This window comes from Anolis sagrei, chromosome Y (assembly GCF_037176765.1).
Source record: "Anolis sagrei isolate rAnoSag1 chromosome Y, rAnoSag1.mat, whole genome shotgun sequence".
Taxonomy (NCBI): Eukaryota; Metazoa; Chordata; class Lepidosauria; order Squamata; family Dactyloidae; genus Anolis; species Anolis sagrei.
In genome coordinates this window covers 14,112,497-14,131,571 of record NC_090035.1, presented here as the reverse complement: position 1 = coordinate 14,131,571, position 19,075 = coordinate 14,112,497, and the positions used below count along the sequence as shown (strand labels likewise).

At 40.9% G+C, this 19,075-nt stretch overlaps 1 protein-coding gene across 3 annotated transcripts; it reads left to right on the top strand.

The window, feature by feature from the left end:
* The first annotated feature begins 635 nt into the window (after window positions 1–635).
* Window positions 636–18,895, top strand: LOC137095238 (bifunctional apoptosis regulator-like). 3 transcript variants are annotated; one of them, XM_067461676.1, is made up of 8 exons: window positions 636–692; window positions 5,120–5,470; window positions 5,701–5,902; window positions 9,184–9,353; window positions 11,289–11,433; window positions 12,744–12,914; window positions 15,130–15,344; window positions 17,974–18,895. In XM_067461676.1, exons 2-8 carry the CDS (start codon window positions 5,199–5,201, stop codon window positions 18,164–18,166), a joined length of 1,368 nt encoding a protein of 455 aa, XP_067317777.1. In that variant the 5' UTR covers window positions 636–692; window positions 5,120–5,198; the 3' UTR covers window positions 18,167–18,895. The 3 variants fall into 3 exon arrangements, with proteins under 3 accessions (XP_067317777.1, XP_067317778.1, XP_067317776.1); XM_067461677.1 differs by having other exon boundaries at window positions 671–744; window positions 15,142–15,344; XM_067461675.1 differs by having other exon boundaries at window positions 671–744.
* The last annotated feature ends 180 nt before the right edge of the window (window positions 18,896–19,075 follow it).

Here is a 19,075-nt window from a genome sequence, read left to right as displayed (position 1 = left end):
AGACGGGGCCACTGCCAAGAAGGCCCTGTCTCTCATCCCCACCAACCACGTTTGTGAGAGTGGTGGGATCGAGAGCAGGGCCTCTCCTGATGATCTTAATCTTCGTTTTACTTCTGTTTGAACCCTTTTGTGCCCCTTAAGGAGCTGCAAAGAGAGGTAGAGAATACATTCATAGAATCATAGAGTTGGAAGAGACCTCATGGGCCATCCAGTCCAACCCCCTGCCAAGAAGCAGGAATATTGCATTCAAATCACCCCCGACAGATGGCCATCCAGCCTCTGTTGGCCATCTGTCATTATTATTATTATTATTATTATTTGTTTATTTAAATTATTATAAATTATTTAATAATTATTAATTGTAAAAGTTCATAATAATAAGTTACAATAATAATATATAATAAAATAATAATAGTAGCAACAACTCTCCCTTCAAATACACTTTGCACACTGTCTGTATCCTCCTTCTCCTCAAAAACCCTTTACTTTCTGTTTCGCTTTGACAGACCGGAAGTCCCACCCCCATCTTCCGGCTGTTTCCACCGAGCGCCCTTTCTGGCGGAGGATCCCTGTGAGAAAGTCTGGCTGCTAGGGCTGGCGCGCAGGCGCAGGCGTTTCCCTAGCTTTCCCATCTTGAAAGAGCGGCCTTGGCGGTGACATCATCCGTTGCCAAGACGCATGCGCGCCCGGAAGTGAGTGCCGGCTGGGTTCTACCGCGATGGTGTCGCCGCTCTTGTGGTCCGGGTGAGGGGCCCTGGGGCCCTCTGGGGCCTTCTGGGAAGGGAGGGGAGACTTTAGAGCTTACTGGGAGGAGTAATGCCTGACTGTTATCGTTTTAATTATTGCTAATTGGGCAGTAGAACCTTTCCATTGTTATTGTTATCATTACCATAGCTACCATTATTATTGCTACATATATATATGTATATGTGCATATATATATATGTGTGTGTGTGTGTATATATATACACACACATATATATGTATATATATGTGTATATATATATATATAACACATACATATAGAATCTATATATACTCATATAATATTTATATAAGATATAATATATATATATAATACAATACATTAATAATATATATAATACAATACATTAATATATATGTGTGTGTGTATATATACATACACACACATATATACATATGTATATATATATAAAACACACATAATATAGAATCTATATATACTCATATAATATTTATATAAGATATAATATAATATATATATAATATAATACAATACATTAATAATATATATAATACAATACATTAATATATATATGTGTGTGTGTGCATATATATATATATACACATATATGTGTGTGTGTGTGTATATATATAACACACATACATATAGAATCTATATATACTCATAATATTTATATAAGATATAATATAATATATATATATATAATATAATACAATACATTAATAATATATATAATACAATACATTAATATATATTAATATTATATATATATATTAATATGATATATATATAATACAATACATTAATATATATATATGTGTGTGTGTGTGTGTGTATATATATATATACACACACACATATATATACATACATATGTATATATATGTGTGTGTATATATATATCACACATACATATAGAATCTATATATACTCAAATAATATTTATATAAGATATAATATATATACATATAATATATATAATATATAATACAATACATTAATAAATTCATTGATATATAATATCAATGAATTTATTAATGTATTGTATAATGTTTTAAATTGAGTTTTACAGTTTTAATTTAAATTTTATTGTATACTAGCTGCCCTCTGCCACGCGTTGCTGTGGCCCAGGAAAATAGTGTTCGCTTGTGGGTAAACAATATTTTTTTATGATTATTATTAAACTTTATTTGTACCCCGCTAGCATCTCCCGAAGGACTCGATGTGGCTTACAAAGGCCAAGGCCTCAACACACAATATAATAATACAAAACCTAAGGCAAATTAAAAACAATTGAAGCAATATAACAACAAGCAATAAACACTACACCAAGACACAATAAAACTGGGCCGGGCCAGAGTAATGGGTACAGGATTAAAAGTGCTGATGTGACAGGAGGTATATAAGGCTTATAAGGCAAGTGCAGTGTGCAGCAATCTTAGTTCTAATAAAGTGCTTATGGGACTTGGTATTGGAGATTTCCTATTCTGGGAAGGCACATCGGAACAGCCAGGTCTTCAAGTTCTTTCTGAAGACTGCCAATGTAGGGGCCTGTCTAAGATCTTTGGGGAGGGTGTTCCAGAGTCAGGGGGCCACCACAGAAAAGGCCCTGTCTCGTGTCCCCACCAATGGGGACACCAATTTCTTGTCAATGTTGATGTAGAGATTGTATGGTTTGCTTACTCTGGAACATACAACATATCATTGCCCTTATTTAGAGGTCCCTTTGAAATCTATGATACTATATCTGGCATATATGTGTGTGTGTGTGAATCATATCTATTTATCTGTATCTACACAGGATGGCTCTTTCTCAGGAGGGTTTTGATTATGTTTTCTTGCCCTGGTGAAGAGAGTTGGACTACATGGCCTTTAGGCAGCATTTCTCAACCTGGGGGTCAGGACCCCTGGGGGGGTTGTGAGGGGGTCTCAGAAGGGTCTCAGAAGACCACCAGAAATCACAGTATTTTCTGTTGGTCATGGGGGTTCTGTATGGAAAGTTTGGCCCAATTCTTTCGTTGGTGGGGTTCAGAATGCTCTTTGATTGTAGTTGAACTATAAATCCCAGCAAATACAACTCTCAAAGGTCAAGGTCTACTTTCCTCAAACTCCACCAGTGTTTACACTTGAGTATTCATGCCAAGTTTGATCCAGATCCATCATTGTTTGAGTCCACAGTGCTGTCTGGATGTAGGTGAACTACAACTCCAAAACTCAAGGTCAAGCCCACCAAACCCTTCCAGTATTTTCTGTTGGCCATGGGAGTTCTGTGTGCCAAGTTTGGTTCTATTCCATCGTTGGTGGAGATCAGAGTGCTCTTTGATTTTAGGTGAACTATAAATCTCAGCAACTACAACTCCCAAATGACAAAATCATAATTTTTTGAGTGATGGTCACTCCTTGTGTTGTGAGACATTTTGTTTCCAAATTTGGTGTGGTTTCGTTCATTGGTTCTTTTGTTTTTAAGGTACTCATTACACACAGAGCATTTTTATATATATAGATAGAAGATGTTGATAGCATCATTGATGCTTATGTGAGGCCGCCCAGAGTCCCCTCTGTGGGGAGAAGGGTGGGGTAGAAATGAAATGAAATAAATAAATATTATGATATTATATATATATATATATATATATACACACACACACACACACACACACATACACACACACACACACACAATACATTTCGTGTGTGTGTGTGTGTATGTATTTCTGTTGATAGTCCCATTACTGTTATTATTGCTCTTATTGTTAAAACGACTGCTATATTATTAGTATTGTTGACATTGTTATTGACATTGTTAGAAGTATATTTTAATCATTTATGTCCTGCCTTCCTTCCCAAAATGGAACTCAAAGCAACTAGCAGTATGTATATAGAATCATAGAGTCGTAGAGTTGGAAGAGACCTCATGGGCCATCCAGTCCAACCCCCTGCCAAGAAGCAGGAAAATTGCATTCAAAGCACCCGCAACAGATGGCCATCCAGCCTCTGTTTAAAAGCCTCCAAAGAAAGAGCCTCCACCACACTCTGGGGCAGAGAGTTCCACTCCTGAACGGCTCTCACAGTCAGGAAGTTCTTCCCAATGTTCAGATGGAATCTCTTTATATATCATTATTATTGCTTCTACTATTGTTTCTACAATTAGTATTATTGTTATTACTATTTTTATTGTCAGTTGGATTTTGAGGCCTCAACATTATTATTATGATCATCATCATCAAAACTACTGCAATATTATTAGTATATTAGTATATGATTGTTGGTAGTATTATCGGTATTGCTATTGGTGTTGTTAGTATATTAATAATAATAAAGTTTATATCCCGCCACCGTCTCCCTGAAGTGACTCTGGGCAGCTTACAAAGGCACTTTAGGGTTCAACATATAATATAAAACGTTATATAAGTATAAAACAATATCACTTACAATTATAAATTATGATAACACATAAAACATAAAATAAAATGGCTAATACTAGCTGTCATTAGTTCACAACTAAAGTTCCAGAGTGTCAACCTCATATGGGCCCATTACAGCCTATTCGAGATCAAAAACCTGTTTAAACATCCATGTTTTTAGATTGGATCAGAAGGATTGGAGGATGGGGGCTATCTTAATCTCTTTTGGGAGGGTATTCTTTGAGCCGGGGAGCCACCACAGAGAAGCCTCTCTGTCTCGTCCCCACCAACCGCACTTGAGACATTTATATTTTGTCTTTCTCCTGAAAATGGAACCCAGAGCAACAAGCAACATATTTAAAGCAATTGTTGATGCCCTGTGCTTTCAAATCCTTTCCAATTTAGTAACAATATATTTTTAAACTTTATTGACCGCCCTATCTCCCCGAAGGGATTCAGGGCAGTTTCCGACACACATGGCAAACATCCAATGCCAACAAAAGACATATAACAGAGAACATCAAAACAAGGCACATCACAGAAAATAAAACAACTATTGCTATAAATGTAATATCAAATAGAAATTAACAAAAAAATAAAACTAGACAATCCTAACAGACATAATCACAAAATATGAATTTAAACAGAATAAAAATTAAAACAACTAATACCTTATTAAGAGATAAAATGGTTGCTGACAACTAACAGGCTGAGATCAATTCCAGTATCTAAACAGAATCCAGTATATCTAGATGATGTTATATGTTAAGACGTATTAATCTTCAAGACGTAAGGAGGCCCTAAGGCTATTGATTCAGGGTTATCTCACAAGGAGAGTTGGCCCTCCTCTGAGGCTGAGAGTGTGTGACTTGCTCAAGGTTAGCCAGTGGGTTTTGCAGTAGAGTGGGGATTTAAACCTAGTTGTAGCCCAATGTTGAAGACTGCTGTCCGCCAGTGGAATAATGGATGTCTCTCTCCCTTCCCTCAGAGCCTACAATGTGCCACAGGACCTAAGGTTGCCGGGGAGGGCTTCCCTGCTGGCTGCTTGACCAGTTGCAGCAGCGAAGATGGAGGCGGGGGTCCCGTTGCCACTGCCTGAGGGCCCAGGCGGCCAGACGTCATCCCCTTTTGCGGGGGTCTCCAACCCCCGCCGCCTCTCGGCAAGCGAGTTCTCCTGCCACTGCTGCTACGACGTCCTGGTGGAGCCCACCACCTTGAACTGTGGGCACAGCTTCTGCCGGCATTGCCTGGCCTTGTGGTGGGCTGCCTCCAAGAAGAACGAATGCCCCGAGTGCCGGGAGAAGTGGGAGGGCTTCCCCAGAGTCAACATCCTCCTCAGGTGATCCTGATATTTTACAGTCAGTTTTGGTTAGAACAGCCAACTGGGATCCAATTCTCAAACTATCCCCCATTTTCTTTCTTGGGGAGAATCTACACTTATCTTGCCCAGTTAGTAGGCTTACTGTTGGGAGTTGTAGTTTAGGGGAAACTGGAGAGCCAAAGGTCCTAGCTTTCCGCGACGGCCATCAAAGACCCTTTGCAAATGGCAGCACTTCCATTTTGTTCCAGGGATGCCATTGAGAAGCTCTTTCCAGACGCCATCGAGCAGCGGAAAAGGGACATTCGGCAAAACCCGGAGGCTGCTGACAGCCTCCTTGCCTTCCATAAATATGGAACGGAGCAGGCACCGGCAGCACCCAACACTGCGAGAATCAATCCACGCGGAGGAGGATTTTTCTCTGGCGTCTTAACGGCATTGACGTGTGTGGCGGTACGTCTCCCTCCCCCTGGACTCCCTATCAAAGGGACTGCGTCGGTGCCGCATTGCGGGCCTTGTCCTAAACAGCGGCAAATCTATTATCAAAGACTTTCATGACCTGAATCACTGGAGTGTTTTGTCGTTTCCGGGCCGTATGGTCGTTTTCTGGGCTGTATGGCCTGGACTGTATGGCCAGCCACAGATGCAAGCAAAACTTCAAGAAAAATGCTGCTAGAACATGACCATACAGTCCGGAAACCACACAACACCCCAGTTTAAGATCCCCTTTTCCCCTGCTCTTTTCAGCATTGGCTGTGTCTGTGTTGGAGAGACATAAACATCCTGCTCCTATTTTATCTCATCATAGTCTGTTAATTGTTTTTTATTCGGAATATGTGGCCCACCCATTGTCATCTCTATTGTGATTGTGTCTATTGGAATTTTAATTTAATTATTTATTTATTATTTTATTATTATTGTTATTGCCATTGTTTGTTGTATATGCTTTGATTTTATTGCTGTATTATGTTGTCTGGGCTTGGCCCCATGTAAGCCGCTTCAAGTCCCCATCAGGGAAATGGTGTTGGGGTATTATTGTTGTTGTTATTATTATATTGTAAAAGGATCCTCCAAGACCACACAGGAGTGAATCTGGCACCAAAACATGCATTGTTCAGTGTGTTTTTATATATAATGTCTTCTTGAATCTGATGCTCACCTTTTTCTGTCTAAATCACATGACCAAAATTAGGGTGCACATTAGAGTCGCGTCATACAGTAATCTTAGCACTGAGCCAAAGCAAAAGAGGAAGTTGCACCAGGAGCTCCTCTTTGAGAGACGTCATCTCTAATTTAATGGCCAAAGTTCAATGCTATGCCACCCTGGGATTTGTACTTTGGTGAAGCATCAGCATTCTTTGGCATAGAAGGCTCAAGACCTTGTAAAACTACAGCCCCCATGACTCCATAGCATTGAACCAAGAGAATTCAAATGGATTCATTAAGCAAGAAAAAATGCACCCAAAAAGTTTTTTCTTTTGTGCCCTAACAGTTTTGTTTTTAGAGTAGGAATTCTAAGCAGACAGCAACTGTAATGGCCAAATGACAAAGAGGTTAGTTTTTGGCGCTGTGCATTATATTTGGCAGCAAATACTTTTTTTGGTTACAGGATATTGAAAATAAAGGTGTGCATTAGATTCAATGCCACATTAGACTCGAGTCAATATGGTATGTGTATATATCTGTGTGGGTCTTATACACAAATTGTAGCCAGGGTCATAAAACACGCAAATCTTCTGATCCCCATGTCTTTGCTTTCTTTTGCACAAAACAATGAGCAATTGAACTTTATTGCATGTTAATAAAACTTTCCAGTTCCTGCCCATTTGGTCACTAGACAGCCCTAACTCCATTTGTCAGTGTCCATTTGTCAATGTCATTCTGACTACACATAACCAAATACATTATAATTATAGACCCCTTGAATCAGCCCTTCCCTTTGACAGAAAGGACCCCAGAAGACATCCCCTGAAAAGGAAAGTTAAAAAGGAGTCCCTTTGTAATAATTTTGTGTCTTTTGTAAGGACACTTTGAGTCCTAGTTTGGTAGGAAAGGTGAAATATAAATAAAGAGATGATTGGATAGTCATATCAACTATTGGGTCTGATTTTGCCCGTCTTCTCCTTCCTTGTGAATGATACTTTTTTCTTTTCAAAAACCCTGTACGTGAGTGCTGCTTCCAGCTTCTTTTCTCTCTCTCCCATTGTCTTCTCTCCAAAGGAGCAGCTTAAATTTAAAGGGCACCCATAGGTGACCCAAATAGACAGATATGTTGTGCACTAGTAATAATAATAATAATAATAATAATAATAATAATAATAGTTTTCTTACCTGCCTTTCCTTGTGGCTCAAAGCAGGTTACAATATAGCTAAACACACGTGAACATTTTAAATATTCTATAAAATACAGGCCACCCCCCAAGTTACAAACAAGATAGGTTCTGGATTGCTGTGAGTTTTCTGGGCATGTTCCAGAAGCATTCTCTCCTGACGTTTCACCCACATCTATGTCAGGCATCTTTAGAGGTTGCGAGGTTTGTTGGAGACAAGGCAAGTGAGGTTTATATCTTTGTGGAATGTCCAGAGTGGGAGAAAGAAGTCTTCTCTGCTTGAGGCAAGTGTGAATGTTGCAATAGGCCACCTTGATTAGCATTGAATAGCCTTGCAGCTTCAAAGCCTGGCTGCTTCCTTCCTGGGGGAATCCTTTGTTGGGAGTTGTTATCTGGCCCTGGTTGTTTCTTGTCTGGAACTCCCCTGTTTTCAGAGTGTTGATCTTTATTTACTGTCCTGATTTTAGAGTTTTTAATACGGGCAGCCAGATTTTGTTCGTTTTCATGGTTTCCTCCTTTCTGTTGACATTGTCCACATGCTTGTGGATTTCAATGGCTTTTCCTATGTAGTTTGACATGATGGTTGTTAGAGTGCAACATTCACACCTGCCTCAAACAGACAAGAGTTCTTTCTCCCACCCTAGACATTCCACAGATATATAAGCTCCATTTGCCTAGTTTCCAACAGACCTCACAACCTCTGAGGATGCCTGTCATAGATGTGGGCCAAACGTCAGGAGAGAATGCTTCTGGAACCTGGCCACACAACAACCCAGTGATTCTGGCAATGAAAGCCTTCAACAACAAGATGGGTTCTGTAGGTTTCTTCTTAAGTTGAATTTGTTTGTAATTTTTAACAGGTATATTTTTAAGTGTAATTTCAGGCTTATACACATACATGCATACATACATATACATGCATGCATACATGCTTTGGATAGCATAGGAAAGGGTGAATACCCCAGTAGTGTTTGATTTGCTGTCTTCCCCTCTTCAGAAGAATTCACTTCACTTTCTGTCCCTGTGATAATTGGTTTTTGAAAAATGTGGCTTGTTGTGAAAACAAGGATTGGTGGGAAAGCTTCCCTGGAGACCCCTTTTTCCCTTGATAATTAGTCTTCGAGGAGTGGATTTCCTTTCTTGTAAGTCAGGTGTTTGTAACTTAGGGACCGCTTATACATATTTCTCCAAAATACATATTAAAATACATTTTAAAAAGATTTAAACACAAGACGCGAGTTTAAAATGTGCTTGTGTTTGTGAGCATTCTGTGTGTTTTCTTGCCCTTATTCCACCATTCAGAGCTTTCCTGTCATTTCAGCAGCCTTCTGAAACATGCCATTTTGCAAAAGAAATGGCACCCTGATGCCTCTTAACTGTGAAACCTCTTGCTCTCTTTTCTAGGTGGTCTTGCTGGGCTACCACTGGAGCAGCCGGGATTCGGAAGATGACCTCCTGGTCCATAAACCCGTGGCCAAGTGGACGGCTGAGGAGGTGACCCATTGGCTGGGGCAGCTCGGACCCTGGACCTCCCTCTACATGGAGAGGTTTTTGCTGGAGAGGGTCAACGGAAGGTGAAGAGGGTGCTATATATAAAATTTGGTCATATAAGTAAATTATAACATTGTCACAGTCACCTTTACAAAAAATGTTTTCCATATATCCTCATAACATTCTGATGATTCCTGTTTTCCTATCCTTTATATTCCTTTTCTTACATCTGCTACTTATTCTTATCCAATTTCCCCCTCTTCCTCCCTCCCTCCGGAACAGTTGTACCTCTGCTCTTTCTTCTGTTTTATTTGTTTAATCATGAGGATTGTCTGATTCAGCTCCTTGTATTTTCCTTTCCCTTTTACTCTGGCTATAAAGCCTTTCCATTTTGACTCCCAGTTCTCCTTAGGATGTATATTTAATTCTCCCTTCAGTGATTTAGTTCTCCCTTCAGTGAGTTTCCATTGAGGGAAATGGTGGCAGGGTATAAATAAAGATTATTATTATTATTATTATTATTATTATTATTATTATTATTATATTGAAGCATATAATCTGATAGCAGATTACCAGAGGTTTAGCACAGCTGGTAAATCATCAGTAATTATAAGATCTATCAACCAAAAAGCCTGCAAGTTCGAAGCCCCGGGTTGGCGTGAGCTACCATCTGTTAGCCTAGCTCAGTGGTTCTCAACCTGGGGTCCCCAGATGTTTTTGGCCTACAACTCCCAGAAATCCAAGCCAGTTTACCAGCTGTTAGGATTTCTGGGAGTTGTAGGCTAAAAACATCTGGGGACCCCAGGTTGAGGACCACTGGCCTAGCTCATTGTTTACCTAAGCAAGGTGAAAACAGCTTTAGGTACCACAAAAAGCGGTGGAGGTATTTTACGACGCCATAAAGAAAAAAGATCAGAAAATGCTGGGTGACCAAAAGGAAAGAGGAAGTCCTGACAGCTCTTTGTCATAAAGGATAGAGCAACAGCACCCCGTGGACTTGAGCCCAACCTTCCATGGCACCAAAAACAGCTGGACACTGAGTCGAAACAAACCACTTCCTTCTGTTCTGTCTGTCTGTGTTGTCTATACAAACTGGCATTGAATGTTTGCCTTGTACGTGTACTGTGATCTGCCCTGAGTCCCCTTTGGGGTGAGAAGGGCGGAATATAAATAAAGTATTATTATTATTATTATTATTATTACCATTATAAATATTTATACCATGTTTTACATTTCCTTTTGATCCTTCCACCCCAAGGCTGCCATTGTTTGGGCTTCTGCTAACATGTATTTTACGATTTCTACCCATTCTTGATAGGAGAGACAGACAGACAGAGAGGGGCTGCTCTGTGCAGCTTCCTTGTTTATTTGATTATCCATTATTTGATGTGTTTGTTATGTTTTTCTTGGCATTGAATGTTTACCAATTTTTGTTTTAAACCGCCCTGAGTCCCTTGTGGGAGATAGGACAGGATATAAATAAAGTATTATTATTATTATTATTATTATTATTATTATTATTATTCCTTCTCATTGAAGACTTTATGCCCCTCAGGTGATAAGGATACTGGGGGAACAGTGGTGTGTGTCCCAAGTAAGTTTCAAACCCATTAGTGAGTAGTCACATGCTCCCACCTCGCTGTCAGCTTTGCTAGGAGCTTGTTCTTGCTCTAGATGCAGATGCTTTGGCTCCGATGGAGATGTCTGTGCCTCATTGTGTGTGAATCTCCCTAGTCTCAATGGTGTAGACCAGGCATGGGCAAACTTGGCCCCTTCAGGTGTTTTTGGACTTCAACTCCCACAATTCCTAACAGCCTCAGGCCCATTCCTTTCCCCCCTCAGCCGCTTAAGCGGCTGAGGGGGGAAAGGAAAGGGCCTGAGGCTGTTAGGAATCGTGGGAGTTGAAGTCCAAAACACCTGCAGGGGCCAAGTTTGCCCATGCCTGGTGTAGATGAAACCTAGCCTTGGTAGCCCTGTTTCCCCATAACATTTATTGTTCCGGGGTGTCTCATCTTTAGGCTCCTCCTGACGCTCACGGATGAAGACCTGGCCAGGGCCCCGTACCACGTGGAGAACGGCAGCCACAGAAAGGCCATCATGGTGGAGCTGGAGCGCGTGAAGGCGCTGGGGGTCAAGCCGCCACAGAACCTCTGGGAGTACAAGGTAAGAAGGACTCAAAGTGGCCTACAGTCAAGCCAATCCAATTTAAAATCTAAAAATATATAAACATTAAAATAGAAGTAAATAGTAATAGTATTAAAAATTAAAACCGAGAGCTATGACTCTTCCACTTAGGTGATCCCTCTTTTTCTGAGTATGAGTACAGTGTTCTGGTGGTGGATACGTAGGTGACTGTAGAGCCCTATTCTTGACCCTCATGTTCTTCCACAGTGAGGGCATCAGTTTCCAGGTGGAAGGTGGTTCCGGTCAGGGTTGGCTTGATGCACCCTCCTCTTGGCACACTTCTCCCTTTCGCCCTCAATTCGTGCCTCTTCGAATTCCACAGCACTGCTGGTCACAGCTGACTTCCAGTTAGAGCGCTCAAGGGCCAGGACTTCCCAGTTCTCAGTGTCTATGCCACAGTTTTTAAGGTTGGCTTTAAGCCCATCTTTAAATCTCTTTTCCTGTCCACCAACATTCCGTTTTCTGTTCTTGAGTTGGGAGTAGAGTAACTGCTTTGGGAAATGGTGATCGGACATTCGGACAACGTGGCATTCAGTCCAGCGGAGTTAATGGTGTAGGAGCATCGATTCAGTGCTCATGGTCTTGACATCTTCCAGCACACTGACATTTGCTGCCTGTCTTCCCAAGAAATTTGCAGGATTTTTCAGAGGCAACATTGATGGAATCGTTCCAGGAGTTGAGTGTGACATCTGTAAACAGTCCACGTTTTGCAGGCATATAACAGGGTTGGGAGGACAATGGCTTTATAAACAAGCACCTTGGTCTCCCTATGGATGTCCTGGTCCTGAAACACACTCTGCTTAATTTGGAAAAATGCTGCACTCGCAGAGCTCAGGCGGTGTTGTATTTCAGTGTCAACATTTACTTTTGTGGAGAGGTGACTGCCAAAGTAGCAGAAATGGACAACAGTTTCTACTGTTATACCATTAACCTGTATTTCTGGCATCAGAGAGGGATTGGCTGATACCTGCTTTGGTTTTCTCAATGTTCAATGAAAGGTATTAAAAATAATCAGTTAAAACTGATATCTATGACTCTTAAAGACCTTATGAAACTACATATCCCACCATTCCATACCATTGAGTTGTGGCAGTTAAAGTGGGGTCAGACCACATTAATTCTAGAAGCACCCATAGACTCACCTCTCAATTTAATAGACATACATGTGTGTATAATTACTGTGTGTATATGTGTGTGTGTATCTGTATAGCCTCACAGACCTAAATGGCCTTTCCTTTCCCCCTCTCTGTCAAAGTTCACTCTCTGTTCTCTTTCCTTCCCTGTTTCAGGCTGTCCATCCGGGGAAGTCCCTGTTCCTACTCTATGCTCTGAAGAGCTCCCCGCGCCTCACCATGCTGTACCTCTACCTGTTCGACTACACAGATGTCTTCCTGCCCTTCATCCACACCATCTGCCCTGCCGAGGAGGAGGAGTTCGAGGACATCCTTGCCAAGCTGCTGGTGAGGGTCTAGGAGCAGGCCAAGGGGTAGCCATATTGGATGCGCCTCTCAATGGGATGTGCAGGGGGTGACTGCGTGGCTTTGAAATGCAAGTCACAGATGATGGTGATGATGATGATAATGATTATGATACTGTATTTCTTCAATTGTGAGACACAACCTAATTTCATGGTCACCATAACCTCAAAAATACATTAGGATACCTCTGTAATTTATTATATTATTATTTAGTCATATTTATTATTTTTACTTAGTAGTATTTATAATTACCTATATTTCTTCAATTGTAAGACACCACTGATTGTAAGACGCACCTGACTATCAATACCGCCTCCACCAACAAAAAGGCATGAGATACACTTGTGATTCTAAGATACACCCCATTTTTAGAGATGTGTATTTAGCAGGGAAAGTGTGCCTTAGAAGTGAAGTTAATAATAAATAATATAACCCAGGAAAGGAAAGCTTGGGCTTCTCTGCTTTTGGAACACACAAGCTCTCTTTCCTGGTCTGCCTTTCTGAAAGGTGGGCATTTTAATAAATAAATACTTAGAGAACTGGCAAGCAAGGACCCAATTCAGTTCTTCCCTGCAGTTGGGGGAAGATACAACCAATATAATGTTTAATTCCCAAAATTTAAGCAGTATAAATATAATTAAGGTAAAGGTTTCCCCTGACATTAGAACTACTCGTGTCCAACTCTGGGGGGTTGATGCTCTCGGCTGGCGGGGAAGAGAGATAGGGCCTTCTCGGTGGTGGCTCCTTGGCTGTGGAACACCCTTCCCGTGGACATCAGAATGGCTCCTTTCCTGATGGTATTCCGCAGGAAATTAAAAACTTGGTTGTTCAAGAAGGCGTTCGAACAAGAAGTGCAATGATAGGTAATGATGATAGGATTGGAACAACGGAAATGATACTGGATTGTGGTTTGGACGATGGGACGACACGGAATGGCTTTTGTAGTAATGATGACGTTTTGATGATGATGTTTTTGATGATGATGTTTTTGTTATTGCTGGATGTGGATTTTAGATTATGTCTTGAATTTTTGAATTTTGTTCCTTCTATGTTGTACACCGCTGTGAGTCGCCCCCGGGCTGAGAACAGCGGTATATAAGCAAAGTAAATAAATAAATAATCTCAATTTCTAAGCCGAAGAGCCGGCGTTGTCCGCAGACACCTCCTAGGTCATGTGGCCAGCATGACTGCATGGAGCACTGTTACCTTCCCACCTAAATGGTACCTATTGATAGACTCACATTTGCATGTCTTCCAACTGCTAGGTTGGCAGAAGCTGGGACTAACAGTGGGAGCTCACCCCACTCCCCAGATTTGAACTGCCGGCCTTTTGGTCAGCAGCTCAGTGGTTTAATAAGTAGAATTCCCCAAATTAAAGCAGGTTGTTGTCATTTTTAGTTTTTAGTTTTGAATATGGTTTTATGGATTTTAACTGAATTCTCTAAATACCAATATTTAATTCTCTTTTAATGCTTGTATATTTGTAGATTTTAAATTGTTTTGAAATGCTTTAAATGTGCGCTGCTTTGAATCTCCTCCTGGAGAGAAAAATCAGGGTATAATTAAATATAATAATAATAATACGAATAATAATAATATTGAAAATACATTATTATATTATTACATTATCATTATAGTATTATATTATAGTTGTAAGGCATTGAATTTTTGCCATTATCTATGTGTAATCCGCTTTGAGTCCCCCTAGGGGTGAGAAAAACGATATATAAATATTGTAAATAATAAATAAATAATATTATTATTATTGAAAATAATAATAATAATAATTATAATTATTATTATTATTATTGAAAATACATCACACAGTTCTAGACGCTTGGGAAGTGTTCGACTTGTGATTTTGTGATACGAAATCCAGCATATAGATCTCGTTTGCTGTGACATACTGTGTTTTTGTGTCAGTAAAATCATAATAATCATAACAATAATCATAATATAAGGGATATACAAGTTTTTAAGAGGAAGGCTGATGAGCCTGTAGTTCAGGTCTGTAGCTAGGAAATGATGGTCTTGGTTTTGTTCTGAGGCCGCTTGGTTTCCCTGGTGAAAGAAAAACGTGGCACTTCTGATGGGAGGTCATTCAGGAAGTTCTCAGGGCTGCATTTGAGCCCTGCAAGGTGCCTTGCCATGGCCCTCTGCTGACCAGTGGCTCTCGCTGCCCTGTCTCTTGACCAAGGTCTCTCCACAGGACCTGAAGGAGCCGGCCTGGAAGCAGTGGCGCGAGTTCGTGGCCAAGTTCCTCTTCCTGCCCTACCAGCTGGTGGCTGAGTTTGCCTGGGACTGGCTGGAGGTGCACTACTGGACGTCCCGCTTCATCATCGTCAACGCCATGCTGCTCTCCGTCCTGGAGCTCTTCTCCTTCTGGAGGCTCTGGTCCAGGAGGGAGCTCAGGTAAGACCCTCTTGACGCTGTGGCTCTGGCTGCTGTTTCTGTTAAAAATTGGCTTAGAACAGTGGTTCTCAACCTGTGGATCCCCAGTTGTTTTGGCCTTCAACTCCCAGAAATCCTAACAACTGGTAAACTGGCTGGAATTTCTGGTAGTTGCAGGCCAAAACACCTAGGGTTGAGAACCACGGGCCTAGGGTTAATATAGTGAATTTATGCCTAGGTCACAAGTATCTATCTGCTTGGCCCAGTATTGCCTTTAATTTATTTAATTTAGTTCCATCTTGTCTCCAGTGCTGTGCTAATAATATAATGTAATGTAAGATAATATAATATTGTATATACATATAATATTTGTAATATAATAATATAATACAATATAACACTACTAATAATGATGATATTATAATTATATATTTTATATTACATGTAATATTACTAATAATATCACAATATCATGGTATAGTACAACTTTGTTGTTCATTTGTTCAGTCGTTTCCAACTCTTTGTGACCTCATGGACCAGCCCACGCCAGAGCTCCCTGTCCGCCAATTTACAATTCAATTTATAATTTAATAGTACAATTTAGTAATATATAATGCTGATATTGTACTAATAATATAATATATTGTATGTATATATATATATATCTTGTAAGCCCCTCTGAGTCCCCTTCAGGGTGAGGAGGGCGGCAAATAAATGCCGTAAATAAATAAATAAATACATTTGTATTAAAGAATAACCTCTAATATTTGACATAAATCAGTAGCATAAGCAGAGAGCCACAAAGTTTAAATATAGATTACCCATATATAGTCAAGTATAAGTTGACCCAAATATAAGTTGGGGGACCTAATTTTACCACACAAAAAAACCTGTGGAAACGTATTGACTCGAGTTTAAGCTGAGGGTTAAATTTCAAAATAAAAATAGATACCGGTAAAATTTTATTAATTGAGGCATCAGTGGGATAAATGTTTTTGAATATTTATATAAAACTGTAATTTAAGATAAGACTGTCCAACTCTGATTACACCATAATTCTAACCTTCTTCAATGTAAATGTGCTTATGTATCCTTCCAATAATAAGAAAGAGGGTAAAATAATAAATATAATAATAATGGTGGGAATTGTAGACCTGTGGTTGGGGAAAGTTTACAGGGTATGCTAAGGCCAGGCATCCTATCCACAAGCGTTATTTATCAATCCAAACCCATTCTCCTGGCTCAACAGAACAAGCTGCAGCCTCCTAGATGTGACTGTATCCCAACTCTCAGCTCTAGTTGTGATGTCTAATGGTTTTTTTTATCATGTCACAAGCAACTTGAGAAACTGCAAGTCACTTATGATGTAAGAGAATTGGCCGTCTGCAAGGACGTTGCCCAGGGGATACCTGGATGTGTTTCCATCCTATGGGAGACTTCTCTCATGTGCCCGCATGGGAAGCTAGAGCTGACAGATGGGAGCTCACCATGCCTCATGGATTTGAACCGCTGACTTTCAGGTCCGTAGTTCAGCCAGCACAAGGGTTTAATCCATTACGCCACCGCGACTCCTTGTTATGTCTAATGGTGAGGAATACAGGAATTGCAGTACAGTACCTGGAAGGCCACGTTATATGACATAGTGGGCTGGATTCGGCTCTCAATCCTCGAGGTCGACATGTGGTTTAGTATGTCATTGAGCGTTAGCCTATGACTTGGAAGTTAGGGTCCAAACCCAGCTTGGCCCCGGAAACCCATTGGCTCAGTGCCCAAATAACTCTAGTATCTATTTATTTATTTATTATTTTATTTATTTACAGTACTTATATTCCGCCCATCTCACCCCGCAGGGGACTCAGGGCGGATTACAATGTACATATACATGGCAAACATTCAATGCCATAGACACACAACATATATAGACAGACACACAGAGGCTATCTAACTTTGCAGCTTCATGAGGGTATTCTGGCCACCAGGGGAGCTGTTGCTTCACTATCCATTTGTGACACTGGTGGAGTACTTCCTCATTCTTTTGTACGCTTGCTCGAGATTTTATGGCGTCGTAAATTAGTTAAATTAGCCTGGCTGCATAAGTGGTACCCTAATATTCCTACTTGACAGATGCAACTGTCTTTTGGGCTGCAAAGGTCAACAGCAGGCTACACAAATGGTCGAAAGCTTACTCCGACCTGGGCTGGCTTCAAACTCATGACCTTTTGGTCAGTTAGTAATCTTAATGCAGCTGACTCCCAGCCAGCTGCTTCACAGTCCTGGTGCAATTACACACTAGAAATGAGATTAAAATACAATAGCTTAATTTGCAGAATAACACAAAGGAGTGGGTGCAAGAAAGTGCCACATTTGACTGTTCTGCACCATGAGCTTTATAGCTGACCAGAGTGATTGAAGTAAACATGCACACATATGCAAACCAAACCTTTTCCTCGCAGCTCTATCCTTCAACTCTTGTTTCTCTCGGTCCCTCCAAAACAATGAAGGTGCATTAACAGCAGCATTTTGGTTTACTCTGCAAAGAACCTTGCAGTATCAGGTTGAGAGGGAGGAAAGAAAGAAGGAAGGGAGGAAAAGGATGCAAGGCCCCTGAAGCGAAGGCCTTTCATTCGCTCTGTTGTTGCTCTCCTTTCAGGACGCTTCCTCAGCGGATGTGGGGCCACTTCTGGCGGGTGTCCACCCAGGGCTGCCTGATGGCTCTCTTCTGGCCGGTCATCCCGCAGTTCGTCTGCAACTGCCTCTTCTACTGGGCCCTGTACTTCAACCCCGTCATCAACATCGACCTCGTGGTGAAGGAGATCCGGCGCTTAGAGACCCAGGTCCTCTGAGAGGCCCTTGCTGTGTGATCTGGGGCCAACCGGGGGAAAAACAAGGCCACTTCTATTGTATTTTCTTTCTGCAGAGATAAAACTTGTGCTGATTTGGGGGGGGGGGGGGAGGCAGGTTGGGAGGGCGGGGGTCTACTTTCATGACAAGTCTTGATTTTGGGGCGAATCTTTTCCTTTCGTGCATCCAATGGAGATAAGCACTTTCCGTGGTGGCTTTGGCACTTGGAAGAGTGGCATTTGGGTGGCTTTTATGTACGACAGCCGGAACGCCAAGGGAAACAAATCCAGTTTCAGGCACTTGGCTCTTCCTTTCTCCCCTCTTCCCTGTTCTATGTCGAAGCACTTTTCAGTTTGGGGTCCCTTTCCCTTCTTAAAGGGGTCTTCTGCCCTGATTCACTCCCTCCTTTCTCCACCATGTTTTGTGTATGAATGTGAGAATGATTCTCTCGCTGTATTGATTTTCTCCAAATCTCCTTGCCAACTCGTTTTGGTTTTTTTAATGGACTGCCCTGCATGTAAATATACCAAGAATGACATGGTGGCTTTGGTACACATCCAGATAAACAAACAAATACACACACACCACCGGTCTAAAGTATGCCAAGATTATGTTTATTTTAAATGCAGTGCCCTTCTATAAATCAGAACTTGAGCCTATGTTTGTATTAATCCTCTGAATTGCCTACGGACATTTTTAAGAATTAAAATAACCAGATTTTTGTTTCCTAATATTTATTCGCGACAGTATTCTTTTCCTCTTTTCTCATCTCATCCTCTTGTTTCCATTACAACAGCCCTGTAAAAGAGGCAAGGCTTGAGCAAAAGCAAACGGCTGCCGACATTTGTGGCCTGGTCGGGATATCTGCCCAGAGTCCTGTTTGCAACACCAGAGAAACTGTGTCGTTTGTT